General features: G+C 44.0%; 1 protein-coding gene across 2 annotated transcripts in view; it reads right to left on the bottom strand.

Annotated features, from left to right (window-relative positions):
• Nucleotides 1-485: 485 nt before the first annotated feature.
• The window catches only part of HLF (HLF transcription factor, PAR bZIP family member), a 53028-nt gene continuing 37382 nt past the window's right edge, over nt 486-16131 (bottom strand). Inside the window, exons 3-4 of one of the 2 annotated variants that reach the window (XM_086686919.1) lie at nt 9915-10135; nt 486-4940 (exon numbers count right to left, since the gene is read on the bottom strand). In XM_086686919.1, the coding sequence (XP_086543045.1) occupies nt 4722-4940; nt 9915-10135 (440 nt within the window). In that variant the 3' untranslated portion in view covers nt 486-4721. The remainder of the gene's footprint in view (nt 4941-9914; nt 10136-16131) is intronic. The other variant, XM_086686921.1, reaches the window with a different exon arrangement.

Here is a 16131-nt window from a genome sequence, read left to right on the forward strand (position 1 = left end):
ACCCAGGCGCCCCGAGTTGGGAGACTTTAAGCAATTCATTTTCTTTCTACTGATTCAGAGTTGCTGGATCTGTAGTCCTGGAATATGTTCCCAGTTGATTCTGATACGTCCAACCAGAAGCAGTCTTTGGACTCGTTTTTGGGAACCAGTTCTCTAAATGACGCCCCATTCAGTGGATCAGAATTCATTTCTGTCACCTCTAATGTTGGGCAAGCTGCTTAATCACATGAACCCTCTATTTTCTCTTCTGTAAAACGGGAAAAACCAATAGTCCCCACCTTGTAGAGTTGACATGGGATTACAATATTCCAGGTAAGTGTTTAGCACAATGTCTGGCACATAAGTGCTCAATAAATATTAATTTATCATTAATAAATTACTTATTATTTGTCATTGATGTAATTGATCTCTGTAAGTGGGCTCTTGGTGATAGGATTGGGAACAGAATCTAACTTCTAGCAGACTATCAACAAAAATACATGAAAGAAAGGAACAAATTCAAAGTTTATTAAGCATTGAGAATAACAGACAGATAAGGGTTCGGACTTAACAGCATAAACACCACCCATATCACGATGTACAATTAAACTGACCTCATGTGAACTTGTACCTGTTTAACAGATGCAACCTTTGTGGTGTTGCCAAAAGGATAATGGTTATGGTGGTTATGTTCGGGAAGGTTCTCCAAAATTAAAGATGTTATGATTTGACTTAAATATCCACACACGTGTGCACGTGCGCGCACACACACACACACACACACACACACACACACACTCACACTCCTCTACATACACTTGGCCCTCTGCACAATGTACTGACTTAATTGTCAAGTCTAATCCAATTGAGATCTAGGATAAGGCTTTGCTCATTTTTAAAATGACATTATTAATTGTAGAGAAAACCAGGAGGAGACCTTGGCCTCCCCGGTGGGGCCCAGGAGCCCTCAGCAGGGAGCTGCACCCTGAGAGCAGAAGCTGTTTAGCACACTGTCCCCCATCACCTGCAGCTTGCCGACCCCGGGTTAAATCCCAGCGTCCGCGCTCCACACAGGCAAACAGGCCAAGCCAGCCTGGCTTGGGACAGCTCTGATGAACTCTGACAAAGTCTGAATTTTCTTAAAAGGAACACCAGGGGGAAATTAGATAACCTACCGGAAGAAAAGCAAGTATACCTCTGCATGTTGTTTTCCTCAGAGGTGGCTGGAAAAGAGGGGGCTGCACTTAAAATTCTTTTAGGCTCAAGACCTTCTAAGTGCACATTTAGAATTATTGTGTGTTCCCTCACAAAACCGGCGAGTCGGAAGGAACCCCTGGGTTCTCTAGCACAGCATCCGACCCACCCGAAGCCACATCCCATCTGCACGCTCCTGGAACAAACGGTCCTTCTGCTTCAAGGGATGACTTCCCCCAGGCCTGTCGTACTGGAAGATGAAAGGCCTGGCACAGTCTTGCCCACTGAGTGTTTTGAATGGTCAGAAGGTGGCCCCTTTCTCAAAAGGAGGACGTGATCTCTCCCAGCCCTCCTATTCCCTACCTGCAGCCTCAAATTGCATGAGGCAGGACACGCTCATCAGGTTTTGCCCTTCTCTGCAAGTCTAAGTCCACAGAAATGACACCGCGACCCTGTCAGGAAAGCAGGCCGCTCATTCCAAATTGTGTCTAAATGATGTCGGCACGATAGGATTTGGATTCATCTTTAATGGCCAAGTAATTAATCTCCGAAAGATGCTTCTGATGAAAAGGTGGAAAATGACAACAGGACTCTTTTAATAGCTGTGGTCTGCAGAACTCATCTGACCCTGCTTGATCTGAGTCCTTCCAAATCAGGCCACGGCTTCCTACGCCATCGAGCAGAACTGCCTTGTTTACTAGTTAACCGCCCTCGACAGAAAGCAAGTCCAGGAATGAGTGTTCATGTGTGTGTGGGGACAATGACCTACATATAAGGCACGTGTACAGACTCCAAAAGTTTTTAAATTTTAAGACGAGGTAGGTTTCTGAAACCTCTCCTAGCACACCCAAGAGTAAATTTTATTATGATCTTTTTATTTCTTCCACAGAGAAAATGTGTGACCCTCATTTGATAGACAACCTCATTCCAAGACCAGAGCTCAAATAAATACGGTTTTTTCAGCTACCATCTCATCCTGTGGTGAACCTGGATGGCCAATGGTGCAACACTTCTCCACTTACAGACATTGCTTGTTTCCGTTTCAGTAACTCCTGCCACTGAATACTTCTGCTGCCACTGGTCTCTCTACCTATAAAAAAGCTAACACTGCGTCCACCTGCATCTCTTCCTGAATATTGCTTATTCAGTTCTGCTTAATTTGGCCAAAGGTTTTCTTTTCTTAGTTGCATACCTGAACAATGCATTTCGATTCTAATGCTCTCGCATTTCCCACCATAATCTGTAGCTCGGGACAAAATGAATATCTAGTAGAAATAGCCTTCTAGTCAGATTTACGGAAACTATGACACTCGACAGAAGCACTGCTGGTGGATGGACAAGGGGACCACCAGGTCATTCAAGGATTAGATACTCTGGAGGCAGGAGACTAGAAAATCCCATTGATGAAAGGGTGTTTTAATCTAGCACAAAACGTATCTTTGCAATAACAGCAGAATCTCTTGACATTACACAACTTGGTGAAACAAAAGAACAATCACCTTTAAGGTCAAAACATCTACCAAATTATAAACCGTACATGTAACACCGGTATCAACCTTATACTGCATAAGACACACGTGCCCACAGAGGGGAACAGAATTGTTTGGGGCGCTTGCAGTGATATTTCATTCCAGAAACTCGTAACTTTGAAGTGAACGTTTTCATGGCAGATGCTTTTCCTAAAAAACACCGTATCAGCCAATAAATATTTGACTAACATCCACTTTGTGCTTCTGGGTGACGTTAACTGACTTCTTTCTGAGACCTAATAGGGAACAGGAAAGCTCTTTATATATTTTAGAGCGGGATTCGTCACACCAAGCTTCGATACTGTCATAAAATTTTAATTTAAAGCAAAAAACATGCTGATGTATCAGTGATAGGCTTAAAATATTAAAGACTTCAAAAACCCCCAAGCGCTTCTTCTCTGTACAACACTGATGAATATATATCTTTGCTATATAATTTTAAAACATGGAATAGTTTTCCTCTTCTTTGCTATATATAATATATGTCTTCCAAAATACATTGTCAGTATTTATTTCTGAAAAATACTGTACAAAAAAGAACTTCCTATAATTACTCTGTATAAACATTAAACAATTTAATAATCTCTCCTTTTGGTCTATAGTAAACATTTAAATTGATTGGATTAACCACAGTTTACGACAACACCATCCTCTTCTGAGATACACCAGTGTCTTTTACATTCATTTTTCAAAAGTCCTCTTTATAAGAGCACATACTTTCAAAAAAGCAAACGAAATAAGAAACATAAGCTCCAGAATCATTAATTTATGAAGCATTCGAAAATGACACCACTAGGAAAAAGGGTCTTACAAAACATGAACTTATTAACTTAATTAACTGATTTTTAAAAACAGCAAGGTATAATTCACAAAAATATATATATTACCCAAAAACGGGGAAAACTGAATCTTAAGTAATTGTTTTGAATATCAAGAGGGATATGGAAAAAGGGAACTAGAAAAGTGGGGGTGGGGAGCGGAGAAAACAAAAGCAAACATATCAATGTCAAAAGCTGTTCCAAGATGCAATTTTTTTTTTTTTTTTTTTTTTTTGGCTCCTATGCTGATAAATTAATCCCTCGTTCTTAGACCTGGCATTTCCCTCTGCTTCCCTGTCCTGGGGATATTCTGGGCATGCTCAAATGCATTACTGTAATTTTTGTTTTTTAAAAGACAGTGAAATTCTTAGGTAGGGAACATATCCTATGTCCACTAGTAATACTCAGGCAGCATGCTCTAGCGTACAATAGGATTATTGCTTTAGGTACAGACGGTGCAAAAACACACTCTGTGTTCTAGAATAGTACTCTTACTTACCTGGGGTTGGTAGAATTAAAAGGAAACTTAGTAGATAGCAGTAAGTAAATATGGGATCTAATAAATCTAAACAGCACTTGAAATTTGAAGACAATTATCACCAAAACTGAAAATATGAGGAAAGCAACCTATATAACTGAAGAGAGAGAGAGAGAGAGAGAGAGAGAGAGAGAGAGAGAGAGAGAGAGAGAGCGCTGCAGTGTAGTGCTAAGTGATTTTTGCACACCTTATTAGCATGGTAACTTACAGATTAAACAGAAACAAGAGCTCGTAGTCTTGACAACTGAGATCTACTATTTCACCAGGGCCCTGCTTGGTGGAGCCCAGCAGAGGGTCCCGGAAGAGCAGGCAGGAGCCACCAGAGAGCGACGCGGGAAGGGGCAGGAGGGGGGTTGGAGGGAGGGGCAGGAGACCCCAGGAGGCGTCTCCGCAGTCCAGTAAAAACACGGCACCTTTCTTTTTCGGAACTGAAAGATGAGGAGAGGGCTACCTTAACATGGCAAGTGCAAAGGCACGCGCGCGCACCGCGGACCACACGGGAGCAGAAGCGCGCATGCGCGCACACGCACACCAGAATGTGAGTCAGTTGTGTTTACGCCTCTCGTAAAGTGCTGATGTCAGAAAGGTTGGTTCGGGTGTGGTGCTATCAGGCGGGAAACACACTGTCCATCTATTGGAAAGCCAGCCCGCAAGACTGCCATCCTACAGGGGCCCGTGCCTGGCCTCGTACTTGGCAAGTATGTTCTTGCATTTGCCCAGCTCCTTCCGCAAGTCAGCCACTTCCTGGCGCAGGGCCGAGTTCTCCTTCTCCAGGAAGGACGCCCGGATTGCGATCTGGTTCTCCTTCAGCCGCCTGGCGTCGCGGGAACGCTTGGCTGCCATGTTGTTCTTCCTGCGCCGGGCCCAGTACTTGTCATCCTGCTCATTAGTCACAGGGGGAAAGAAACAAGATGTTAGATTTCAGCCGCGCGGAGGGGCCCAGGGTGGCGCCCAGGAACCAGGAACCCACGCATCTCACCTCACATCTCCTTCCCTGACAGTCCGTTTGAGTCTGAGACCACTGCTCGGGCGCCATGGCTTCCCTCCCGCAGCGTGGACGCACCTGTCACAGAGTGTCCCTCCTTACTCTCTGCCCTGCAGAGGCCACGCCGGGGGCCACACGAAAGCAAGTGGCTCACCTCACACCCTAAACTACATTCGGATCGCTCTGCTTTCTTTGCCGAATGTTTTAAGAACCCTTTTCTTCCATGGGCGCTCATAGGCTTGTTGGTAGAAGTCCATACGATATTGTTGCAAGGCGACTTGGCAGTATCTATCAACTATTTAAATGCACTACCAATGATGAAGCAACTTGTCTTCTAGGATCTGCCTCCACCCATCTGCATGCATGTGCACACAGACAGACACCCCAGGCACAGAATTCTCACTGCAGCATTGTCTCTAATAGAAAGAGATGGGGGAAAACTAATCAGTAGGAGATTTAATAACTACATGACGGTGGAGTCCTACAAAAGGATACTCTGCAGCTGTTACAAATAATGACCCAGCTGAACCAAAAAAGATGTTTATGATCTACCACTACGTGGGTGGAAATGGCAATTTGCTGATAAATATGTATGGCCTCATCCCACTTTGGTTAAAAAATCACAATATTGTATATTCATAGAAAGAGGCCCGGAAGGATTTATACCAAGCTATGAAAAGTGGTGCCTCTAGAAGGGGGAATCGGAGGAGGGATGCCAAGGAGAGAAGTAGGATCTTTCACCTTTTCTTTCTGATGTATCCCTTGGTAATCAAAAACAGGAAGAAAAAAAAAAAAACAACCCTCCGCCTGCCACCGATCAGTATGCTCATATTTGGTGGCTAGCATTTAAATGATTTACTCTAATTTCCTGTTTAACTGTTCTCTAGGCCTTAATTTACCTGGGTACTATTTAAATGTGGTCAGTGTGAAAGCAAGGTGTCCTCTCCCCCTCATCCTTGCCCCTCCCCTAAAGAAAGGAAAACCTTCCTAGGAAGACTAAGAAATGTGAATCTTCTTTTAGGTCTTACCAATTCATTTATGGAGCCACCTGGTGTGTTTTGCAAACCCCTCTTTCCAGCCACTTGCAACAGCAAATCCCTCCATCCTAGCAAGACTAATACTTGCAGGTACCTGTCACCCAGAATAAGTGAGTTGAGGCCAGTTCTTTCCCTCCCCCAGGATTACAAGGGGCAGCTGGCATTGGAGGAAGTCACATGGCTTGGGACCATGGCTGCAAGGAAGGCCCAAGGTCAGTGGTCTATGCCCATACCTGTGCATTACCCTTGGCAAACATCTGCCCTGCACAAAGACAGAACGTGTGAGACAGAATGCCCGTGCAGGCCCCTTGTGTCAGCCACTCACAACCTGGTAATGTTATTTGTAAAGCACGCCTAGCTTTCTACATGTTTCATAATAGTATCTACCAAAGTGAAAAAAGATCTTCATAAGAGCTGGTACCAGCACCCTTCTTTCAGAGAAGAAGGCTGTCCTTTGAAGAATGCCTGGATAAGTCAGCTCGGGGCAGGTGTGCTGTGGCCATTGGTGGGATTTGTCGTTTGTGCTTGGGAAAGGGGACAAGGGGCTGAAGGAAGGGGGGAGAGGCCTGACCAGCTGGTTGGGGCGAGCAGGGAGGAGCTCGCCCCAGGACTTCACAGGAGGTAGGAAGACCTGAAGGCATATTAACAACAGTGAAGGCTCCAGTTCTGATGGCAGCTGTTCGGTTACTTGGATAGAAGCCCCAACTCCACCACCCTTGGTAGTCTCAGTGAATCCACCACATTCAATGTTCCTTGGGCATATGGTTTCCAAGATCATGCAAAAGAGGGGCTAACTCAGGATGTATCAGTACCCAACATAGAGGAACAGGAGCACAGAGGTGAAGGAGTGCATAAGAATAAGCCCCTGGGAAATGGCAGAAGCTGGGCGAGTGGAGGGAAGGGAAGGGAAGGGGTGTACTGCCATAGGCCACGGAGTTGGTGGCATATGACAGGGTATTATGGGCCAGGGGGTCACCAGCTGACCTCAGGGGAACAACCAACATTTCTGTCTCTTAGAGCTCTTCTCACTTGTAAGGTGCTTTCATTTCCCAGCCTCACCTGTCCACACATGCAGGCGAGCCAGGAAAGGTATCGAGTGGGGACTATCTCAGGTGAGAGGGGAGCCAACAAGAGGAGAGGAGTGGAGCAGAGGACGCAGAAGGCAGGAATGAATGATGGAAGGAGGGGGACCAGAAAAGCCAGCTTGCCTCCCTTTGTTACCAGGGCATGGTTGGGGGAGGGGGAAGCAGGGTATTGAGTGCCGCTGACAAATTTGGCGCCACATTCCTGTCCTCTTCTCTATTCCCAGGTGCAGGTGCCATCTGGCTAGCCGGTTGCCCCCACCCAGCAAGGGCCCACCCAGTCCTGCCCCATCGTCTTTTGGAAGGAAGGTCTCGTGTTTGACAGCGCCTCCCCCAGTCAGCCCCCTCCTGAAAACCAGCGATCCCTTTCTCTTGCTAGACTCGAAGTTCCTTGAGAGTAGGAACACTAACAGTTCTGATTCACCTTGGTGTATCCCCGGGGCTTGGAACATACAAGCCTTTGAGATATCTCAGTCAAGTGAATGAATGGACAGTCAAAAGTATTGAGACATCAAGGTGATTAAACCGATTCTCAGCTGGGAATCCTGGTACTGCTTAATTCTCCTGGGGCACGCTAACCCAAAGGAACGGCTCAATAGAAGGGTTCGGGCAGCTGTGGGGAAGACCATTTATTGGTGGGGCTCTTTCACTCGTTTGGTTTGCTCGTCCAATGCTGGGGGCCACAAATATGTCACCCACCCCTAGCTCAGTCCTCTCTACTGGAAGGAAAAATATGTTACAGCTCTGCTTCTTGTTTCACATAAGATCATGGCCTGTGGCCTGAGGCTTCACTCACAACTGAAGAAATCCAAAGACACTTGGCAGGAGAATGTTCCTGCCAGCTACCCACCTGCCATGGGAAAAGGTCAGGCATGGCCATGACAGCAGTACTATGCATAATTCCAACACATACTGTTTTCACAGGGCCTCTTTGTTGCCAAGGTTACCTGGGTTATTAAGTGAGCTTGCTCTTTGCTTTGAACTTGTAAATCTGGAGACCTGTGAAGGTTTGGCTGGTAGAAGTTTTATCTACTGCTTAGCATCATCCTTCCAAACTACCCTCTGTTCAAAAGGAAATCCATGCTGCATGGCTCCCCAGTTTAGCTGAAGAGGTGAGCTCGAAAATACACACAGGATTGGGTGGCTAAGATGAGGAAAAGCATCCAGTTGAAAGAAGATTCTCAATTTCCCAGGACCCCATGGCCCCTTCTTATCCTATCTTAGTCTTGACCATCAGTTCCCTGACTTGTTTAGATTTTTTTTTTTAAGTTTTATTTATTTAAGTAATCTCTACACCCAATGTGGGGCTCAAACTCATGACCCTGAGATCAAGAGTTGCACGCTCTTCCAACTGAGCCAGCCAGGCGCCCCTTGTTTAATTTTGTGGAGTGTTTACTATGAACTTTACTCTTTTGATTCTTAGGGTGACAGCCACTGGTTTGTCACCCAAGAGACCCTGCTGTAGCCCTTGTCAAGGCCAACATGCTGCAACCTTTCTGGAAACTAGAAGACTTCCACTAACTAGCAGTGTTCACCTCACTTAACCCTTCTATTTCTCCATTTCTTTGACTGCAAAACAGCAACTTTGGTCTAACGAACCTCTAAGGTCCCTTTCAGCCCTGACATCTGATGAGTCTGCTACACTCAAGGTAATCTCAAGTATGTAGTCAACAGATGTGATTTCAATCTGCAGGGTACCTTTTCCTCCAGTGCTCTTTCTAGATGGCAAAAATAGGTAAGAGGTCAAAATTGGTTCCAGGACAACATTCCAAACTCCCATGTTCCCAGCTGACAAGTGACTTTCCATCTGTACCACAGTTAGTTTTGAGAAATGGGGGTCAGAAGTTAGAAAAAGGCTAATTATGCCTGGTGTCAACGCCTCCAACATATACAATCAAATCTCTATTGTCCCTATGATTGGAAGGAAGCATAAACACAAGAAATTCTAAGCCATGGCTAATTAAAATTGTTCTATTTTGGGATTAGTGGACATGGCAAAATTTTGGAAAGAATTCTCATTAAATATCATTAAATGTGTCAGATTAATTTTGATTCTAGTTGTATCAGACCTCATAAGGTAAATCTATTTTCCTTTATAAATCATGTGTCCCCTCAACACAGCTGAAAAGAAACAACTTGGAATGAACCTTTTGTTGAGATATTCCAGTGACTGTTATTTAAGATACAGAGTAAACACTGCATATCAGCAACATCAGGGAACCCACCAGCTTCCTTGAGAATATCCCACCCAGGTCCTCTGAGGGTGGCAACATGGAGAGAGGTCTTAGCTCTAGCTGTTGTTCCCTGTGGACTACCGGGAAAAGGCAGCATTGGTTATCAACAAGTTCCCCGAGGGAAGGTAAGCCTTGGAGAACTATTGGCCCAGATGTCCTCTGCAGATAATTTCCTTTCTCTTTCCAACCCTGAAAGATTTTGGGTTTGGGTTGATTTTATGGGGCTTTCAGAGCGTTCCCTGCAGATAGCAGCAGGTTTGTTTCCTTCATGGGTTGTAAATCACGCCAACATTTTTACTGCTTCTTCTTTCTGTGCTATATCAAGACATGAAAGGCATATTTCAGAAGATACCCAGGGAGAAAGCAACTTGCCCACAGTCACATGCCAAGAAACGGGATCAGAAATCACAAGTCTGTGGTTCACTAGCTTGTGTGATCTTCCTAGAGGTCACCCTTTTAATCTGCCTCTTGATCCCACCCTCTGTTTGCCCAAAGCCTGATGACCAGTTCCAATTTACCTTCAGATCATCAGGGATGAAGACTTTACGCGCTTTCTTAATCATGGGCTGTGGCTTCAGTTCTTCCTCAGAGAACTTGCGTTTGCGAGGGTCAAACATTTCCTGGCCAGGGATGCTGGAGAGGGCAAGATCTGCCGGGTCTGGCTCATAACCCACAGGGACCTGGATGGTGTCAGGATCAATGGGACTCGGTGTATTGCGGTTTGCTGGCAACAGCTGACCTGGAACAAGGCAGGAGCTTTAATTCAGGAACACTACCAGCGCCCCAGACAACTCCCTGATGATACTTCGGGATAAGTGGCAAAAGTCTTCAACTTACTTACATATGACTAACACTGTTTATTTTATTCATCCTCACTACGTTACTGAGAACACAGCAGGTTGAGTATGCCTTTACTCATGTCAGATCAGGCAAAAACAAAGACCCACACACATCTGCAAACTAAATTTTAAAAATATGGGGCGCCTGGGTGGTTCAGTCAGTTAAGTGTCCGACTTGAGCTCAGGTCATGATCTCACAGTTCCTGAGTTCTAGATGCGCACCGGGCTCTCTGCTGTCAGGTCGGAGCCTGCTTCGGATCCTCTGTCCCCCTCTCTCTCCTGCTTCGGATCCTCTGTCCCCCTCTCTCTCCTGCTTCGGATCCTCTGTCCCCCTCTCTCTGCCTCTACCCCACTCTCTCAAAAATAAACATTTAAAAAATTTTTCATGCATTCATTCTTTCCAATAACACATTCGTGGAGCACCAGCTATGTGCCAGGTACTCTGACTTTTACCTTTCTCGTGTTTTCCAGGCAAGTCAAGGAATCAGACCCATCACTAGTCAGGATATAGTGAAGGTGCTGAGACAGAAGTAAACATCACGTGCTTCCAGAGTGTGGGGGACAGTATATAACACAAAGGAGGTTAGGGACAATTCCTAGAGGTGACACTTGGTGTAACTGCATCTTGAGACAAAGAGTAATTAGCAAAGAAAGGTAATCTAGGGACAAATACAAGCCAGAGGGCTGCCTTTTTGAGGGGCACAGGTTGTCTTGGGTAGCTGTAGCCCTGACTCAGAGCACAAGATGAAGTGGAGAGAGACATAAATGCAAGAGATATGGTCAGGAGGGTGGGCAGTGGGGATGTTATAAAAGGCCCTGAATGTCACTGAAGGATTCTGAGCTCCAAAGTGACAAGCAGAGCTGAAATCTGCAAAGAAGATTCAGGCAGTGTGAGGAATGGACCAAAGGATAGACGGCTGGAGAGGGGAGCTCGGCTTCCAGGATGCTGTGATGACCCACGTGTGCATCTGTGTTGACAGTGGAGACAGTGGGAAGAGGGTAGGTTCAAGAAGCATTTCACAAATCAGAAAAGATGCAACAGAGGGGACCTGACTTCCACTTGAGGGTTCTGCAACCACTGAAACGCACAAATGTCCCCAGAACAACAGGCTTACTGTGCTTTGGAATGTGTCTTACTGGTGAAAGTGAACTTAATGACAGACTGCGATGTTTACGTGGGCAGCTCTGAATCTTCACTTCTAATTTCATCTGAATTTTACAATTGCCCCTTTCACACCCAGAGAATAAAGGAGAGGATACTGCCCGGCTGTATTTGGCACACCGCCCCCCCCCCCCCCGCCCCTCCTTCCTCACTGCCAATGGTTGGACAACGTGTGAAATCTCCTTTAGGCTTCATTAAAACCCACCGCAGGTTGAAGCACAAAGCCATGGGCTCCCATTCTAGCTGAACTATTAAGCCATGCTCATCTGTTTTCTGGAAAGGCCTGGTGGGGAGCCTGCAAAATGAATGTTCTGGGTGACCTTTTAGGTCCTCACTCTGCCTGGAGCTCTCTTTGTATCCTGCTTGCCAAAGAGGAAGAGATGGGCCCCCGAGGCATTGGCGGAGGACAGAGATGTCTCATTAGCCAGCCTGCCGCTCAGCTACAGCTTCTAGAGACTGCTGAGTTTGGTATTGGATGGTGTCAAGCTAGATTTGATCTTGTGCCTCTTGACATCGCCTCAGAAAATGAGCCATATCTGAGTCAAATGGGGATTTTATTTTCCCTTTAGAAATTCTCTTTGAACCAGATAACAAAGCTACCCCAATGCCCTATCACTACCAGCACCACTGCACCAGCATCTCCCCCACAACACACACACACACACGCACACACACACACACACACACACTCATAGGTGTGTACACCCTCTCCTACCCTCTGGAAGCATCTCGTGATTAGTATTTCCCAAACCTAATTGCTGCAAGTTTTCACGTTCTTCTTGAGGACTTTGGAATTCTGTTAATTATTCTATATTGCAATGTTCTCCTTTATTGCTTCATAAATGTTAAGCTTTACATGCACGCGTGCGAGCGCGCGTGCACACACACACACACACACACACACACACACACACACACACACACCTCTCCTCTACCGGACAACGTGGTCTTTCATGTTTTATCTACTTTATCCCCACCCCTCCTGACCATGGTACCTACTTCAGAGCTCAGCTTCTACCAAGTGTATTCCTCATGTAACGGTGGCCCACTGGGACGCTGGGCTCTGAAATTCATTCGTGGACATTCTAGCAACAACATAGGCCGAACCTTAGTTGGGCATTCTTTCTCCCCAGCCCTTTCTGCAATGGAAGTAGGTCATGCCTCCCTGCAGAATGCAGAAAACCTACTGGACAGTAGATGAGCTCAACGGCTTCCCTAGCGTCAAACAGCACATGGCAATGGACCCGAGTGAACCTGAGAAACACATCCAAATCCTCTTTCTCCCCAGAGACACCCTTGTGTTTACCTACACTTTCTACTGAGTCAACTCTGCTGGACTCATTTTTCCCCCTTTCGTTCCAAAATGTCAACAGTTGGGTAATGGAAAGGAGGACCTTCATTATTTTGTCTTACCTTTGCAGATTTTCAAATGTTTTACATAAGAATTTTCAACCTAAGAATGTATCATTCCATGCGTTTTTTAAATTACCAAGGATGTTCACTGTAAAACTATAACAAATGCACAAGTGTGTCAAGAAGTGGTCCTCTCCCCTGCCTCCAATCCATCTTACTATTTTTCCCAGAGGTGACTGCCCTTAACTGCTTGGTGAAAACCTTAGTTTTTACACATATGATTTAATTCAGTAGGATGATACTACCCACATATCTTAAATTACTTTTTCAACATACCATACACAATTTCACATGTTCTTTTTAATTATTTACTTACTTAAGTTTATTTACTTAGAGAGAGGGAATGCATGAGTAGGAGAGGGGCAGAAAGAGAGAAAGAGGGGGAGAGAGAATCCCAAGCAGGCTCTGCACTGATAGTGTGGAGCCTGGCACAGGGCTTGAACCTGCAAACCGAGATCATGACCTGAGCTGAAGTTGGACGTGAACCGACTAAGCCACCCAGGTGCCCCTACTTTGTTCTTTTTAAAGGGTTTATAGTCTACCTACTCATTCCCAACTGATGGATTTTTAGGTGTGTATTTTTGTAGAAGAGATTTCTAGAAGTGGGACTGCTCATCCAAAGGGATGTACATTTTATATTTATAAATGTGCTACTAAACTGTCATTATCTATTTACACTTGTACCAACATTTATGAGTGCATTTCCACACAATTAAATACCAATTGTTAAAATGCTGTCAATTTGAGGGACACAAATATCACTGTTGTTCTAATTTCCATTGCCATCATTACTAGTGAGACTGAACATCTCACATATTTATTATTTATTTCTTCTGCTATACACCACCTCTTCCTTCCTGTCATTTTCCCCCTATGAAATGGATTTTGTTGCTTACTCATTTATAAGGACTCTTTATAGACTGGATGTCATCCTTTCATCTGACTTATCTATAGAAAATAGTTTCTCCATGACTACTGTTTTCTAACTTTGCATATGGAGTTTTTCACTACTGACAAGATCTTACATGGTAATGTAGTAGTATTTTTTTTAGTTTGTTTATTTTTGAGAGAGACAGAGACATAGTGAGTGGGGGAGGGAACAAAAGAGGGCGGGTGGGAGAGAGAGAATCCCAAGCAGGCTCTGCACTGTCAGTGTATAGCCCATCATGGGGCTCAAATTCATGAAACATGAGGTCATGACCTTAACCGATTGAGCCACCCAGGCACCCCAACATGCATATGTATTTGTAGATGTATATTACTCTGTATTTTTCTTTAATATAACTATAATGGATTTATGTTTTCAGAATTGTGAGTCACCTGGAATTTAATTTTGTATACACTATAAGCAGGGGTTTTACTTAATGTTTTCCAAATGTCTTAATATAATGATATCAGTAAAGCTGGATATTTGATAAGTCAAGTTTACACCCCTTATTGTTCTCTTTAGAAAATTTTCTTTGGATGGGCATTGAGGAGGGCCCTTGTTGGGATGAGCACTGGATGTTGTATGTAAGCAATGAATCATGGGAATCTACCCCCAAAACCAAAAGCACACTGTATACACTGTATGTTAGCTAACTTACATATATATACAAATATTTTTTTCATATATATATATATATATATATATATATATATATATATATAAAAGAAAATTTCCTTTGGTATTCTTACAGTCTTCAGGATGAATTCTAGAATCCACCTATTAAGTTATCTTTAGAGATTTTGAATGAAAACTACATGAAAGCTATGAGTTCAGCTGGGGACAAGTGAGGTCTTTAAAATATTTACTATACCCCTAGCGTAACTTTCCTTTTTTTTTTTTTTTTTTTGTCTTTTTCTTATATCTAGCAGTTAAGGCTTATAGCATTCTTCATTTTAACTATTCACGTTTATTGCTAGGTACATCCCTTAAATGTTTTATAGTAGTTGTTCCTAGTGTAAATTTTCACTTACCTCCTAATTGGTTATTGCTGGCATCTAGGAAGCTACTGGTTTTAAAATGCTGGGTTTTATATCCAGCCACTTTACTCTCTGATTAGTCCTAATTGCTCTAGCATTGCCAGCTTACTTTTCTAAGAGAAAACTAATATAATCTTCTGCCTCTAGGGAAGTTGTTGCTTCCTCTCAATGTTTATAATTCCTACTTTTTACAAAACCTCACTGCATCAGTTAGGCTCTGCAAGACAAGGAGGAGTAAGACAAGTAAATACCGGAGATTCCTGCCTGTCCCAGACTTTAATGGAAAACGTTTTTAGGACGTCCTCTGAAGTATTAAAGCATGAAGGCCTGTTCCTGCATCCGGATAGCTGCAGCATGACAAACTAAGGCAGTCCCAACATATTATATTGAGAGTTTCTTTTTTTTCTTTTTAAAATCAGGAATGGTGCATGAAATTTCCTCAAAGGCCTTTTTAGAATCTGTTGCGATGATTGTGTGGTTTTCTCCTGTATTTATTAAGTCTGAGCTTGATATTTCTCCAAGGCTTTCTTTGAAAGGTCTATGGGGGACGAGATCAACCCCACGACATAGACTCTGCAGTTTTCTGGTACACTGTTTTCTTCTTTCTAAAAACATCTTGATGAAAGTCACTTCCAAAAGGGCCAGGGAGGATTTCTGGAGGAAAGGACGGAACAAAAGGGCTCAAATCTGGAATAAGATTAGAAATCACCTTCAAACTCAGAACTGGCCTCCACTTCTGTCACAGATTAGGCATGACTAAACCTCCAACTAGTGTAACTGAAGATCAGCCATTTCTTATTCTTCTATACTTTCACAAGAATTTAGCATCTCGTGTTCAATTGGCCGATTGGCTAGAAGTCAGCAATGAATGGGAACAGCAGTGATCTGTGTCCTTATCTCTTCTCAAGTCAACAGTTTGTTTAATTGATGGCTGCCTCAAAGTAGTTGGTTATAGCTGTATTTGCTATTTCGTCCTCAAGGCTAATTGCAACACCTCCAATCTTTTTGTTGTGCTTCTTGTTAAGTAAATAAAACCTTACATCTGCAGCAGTAATGGCAGGACAAATAGTACTCCAGTGTTTATCATTGACAAGCATTATTCTCTATAAAGGAAGGCTGAGAAAAGAGAAAGTAATCTGGTTTTGGCCAAAGTGTTCTCTATTAGCACTGATGGGTGAACTTCCTTGTGATTTAAAGTTTGGTCCCACATCTTGATCCAAAATCTTTCTCTCCTCCCCATAACCAGTTTGTGGTCTGTTTGCTTGTCATCACCTCCTGGACCCTGGGTGGTCCTAATTTGAATCAGCACCATTTACCCTCTCTGCACCCACGGTTTTCACAAGAAAACTGCCATGG

Source organism: Puma concolor, chromosome E1 (assembly GCF_028749965.1).
Source record: "Puma concolor isolate L17-30 chromosome E1, mPumCon1.1.hap2, whole genome shotgun sequence".
NCBI lineage: Eukaryota > Metazoa > Chordata > Mammalia > Carnivora > Felidae > Puma > Puma concolor.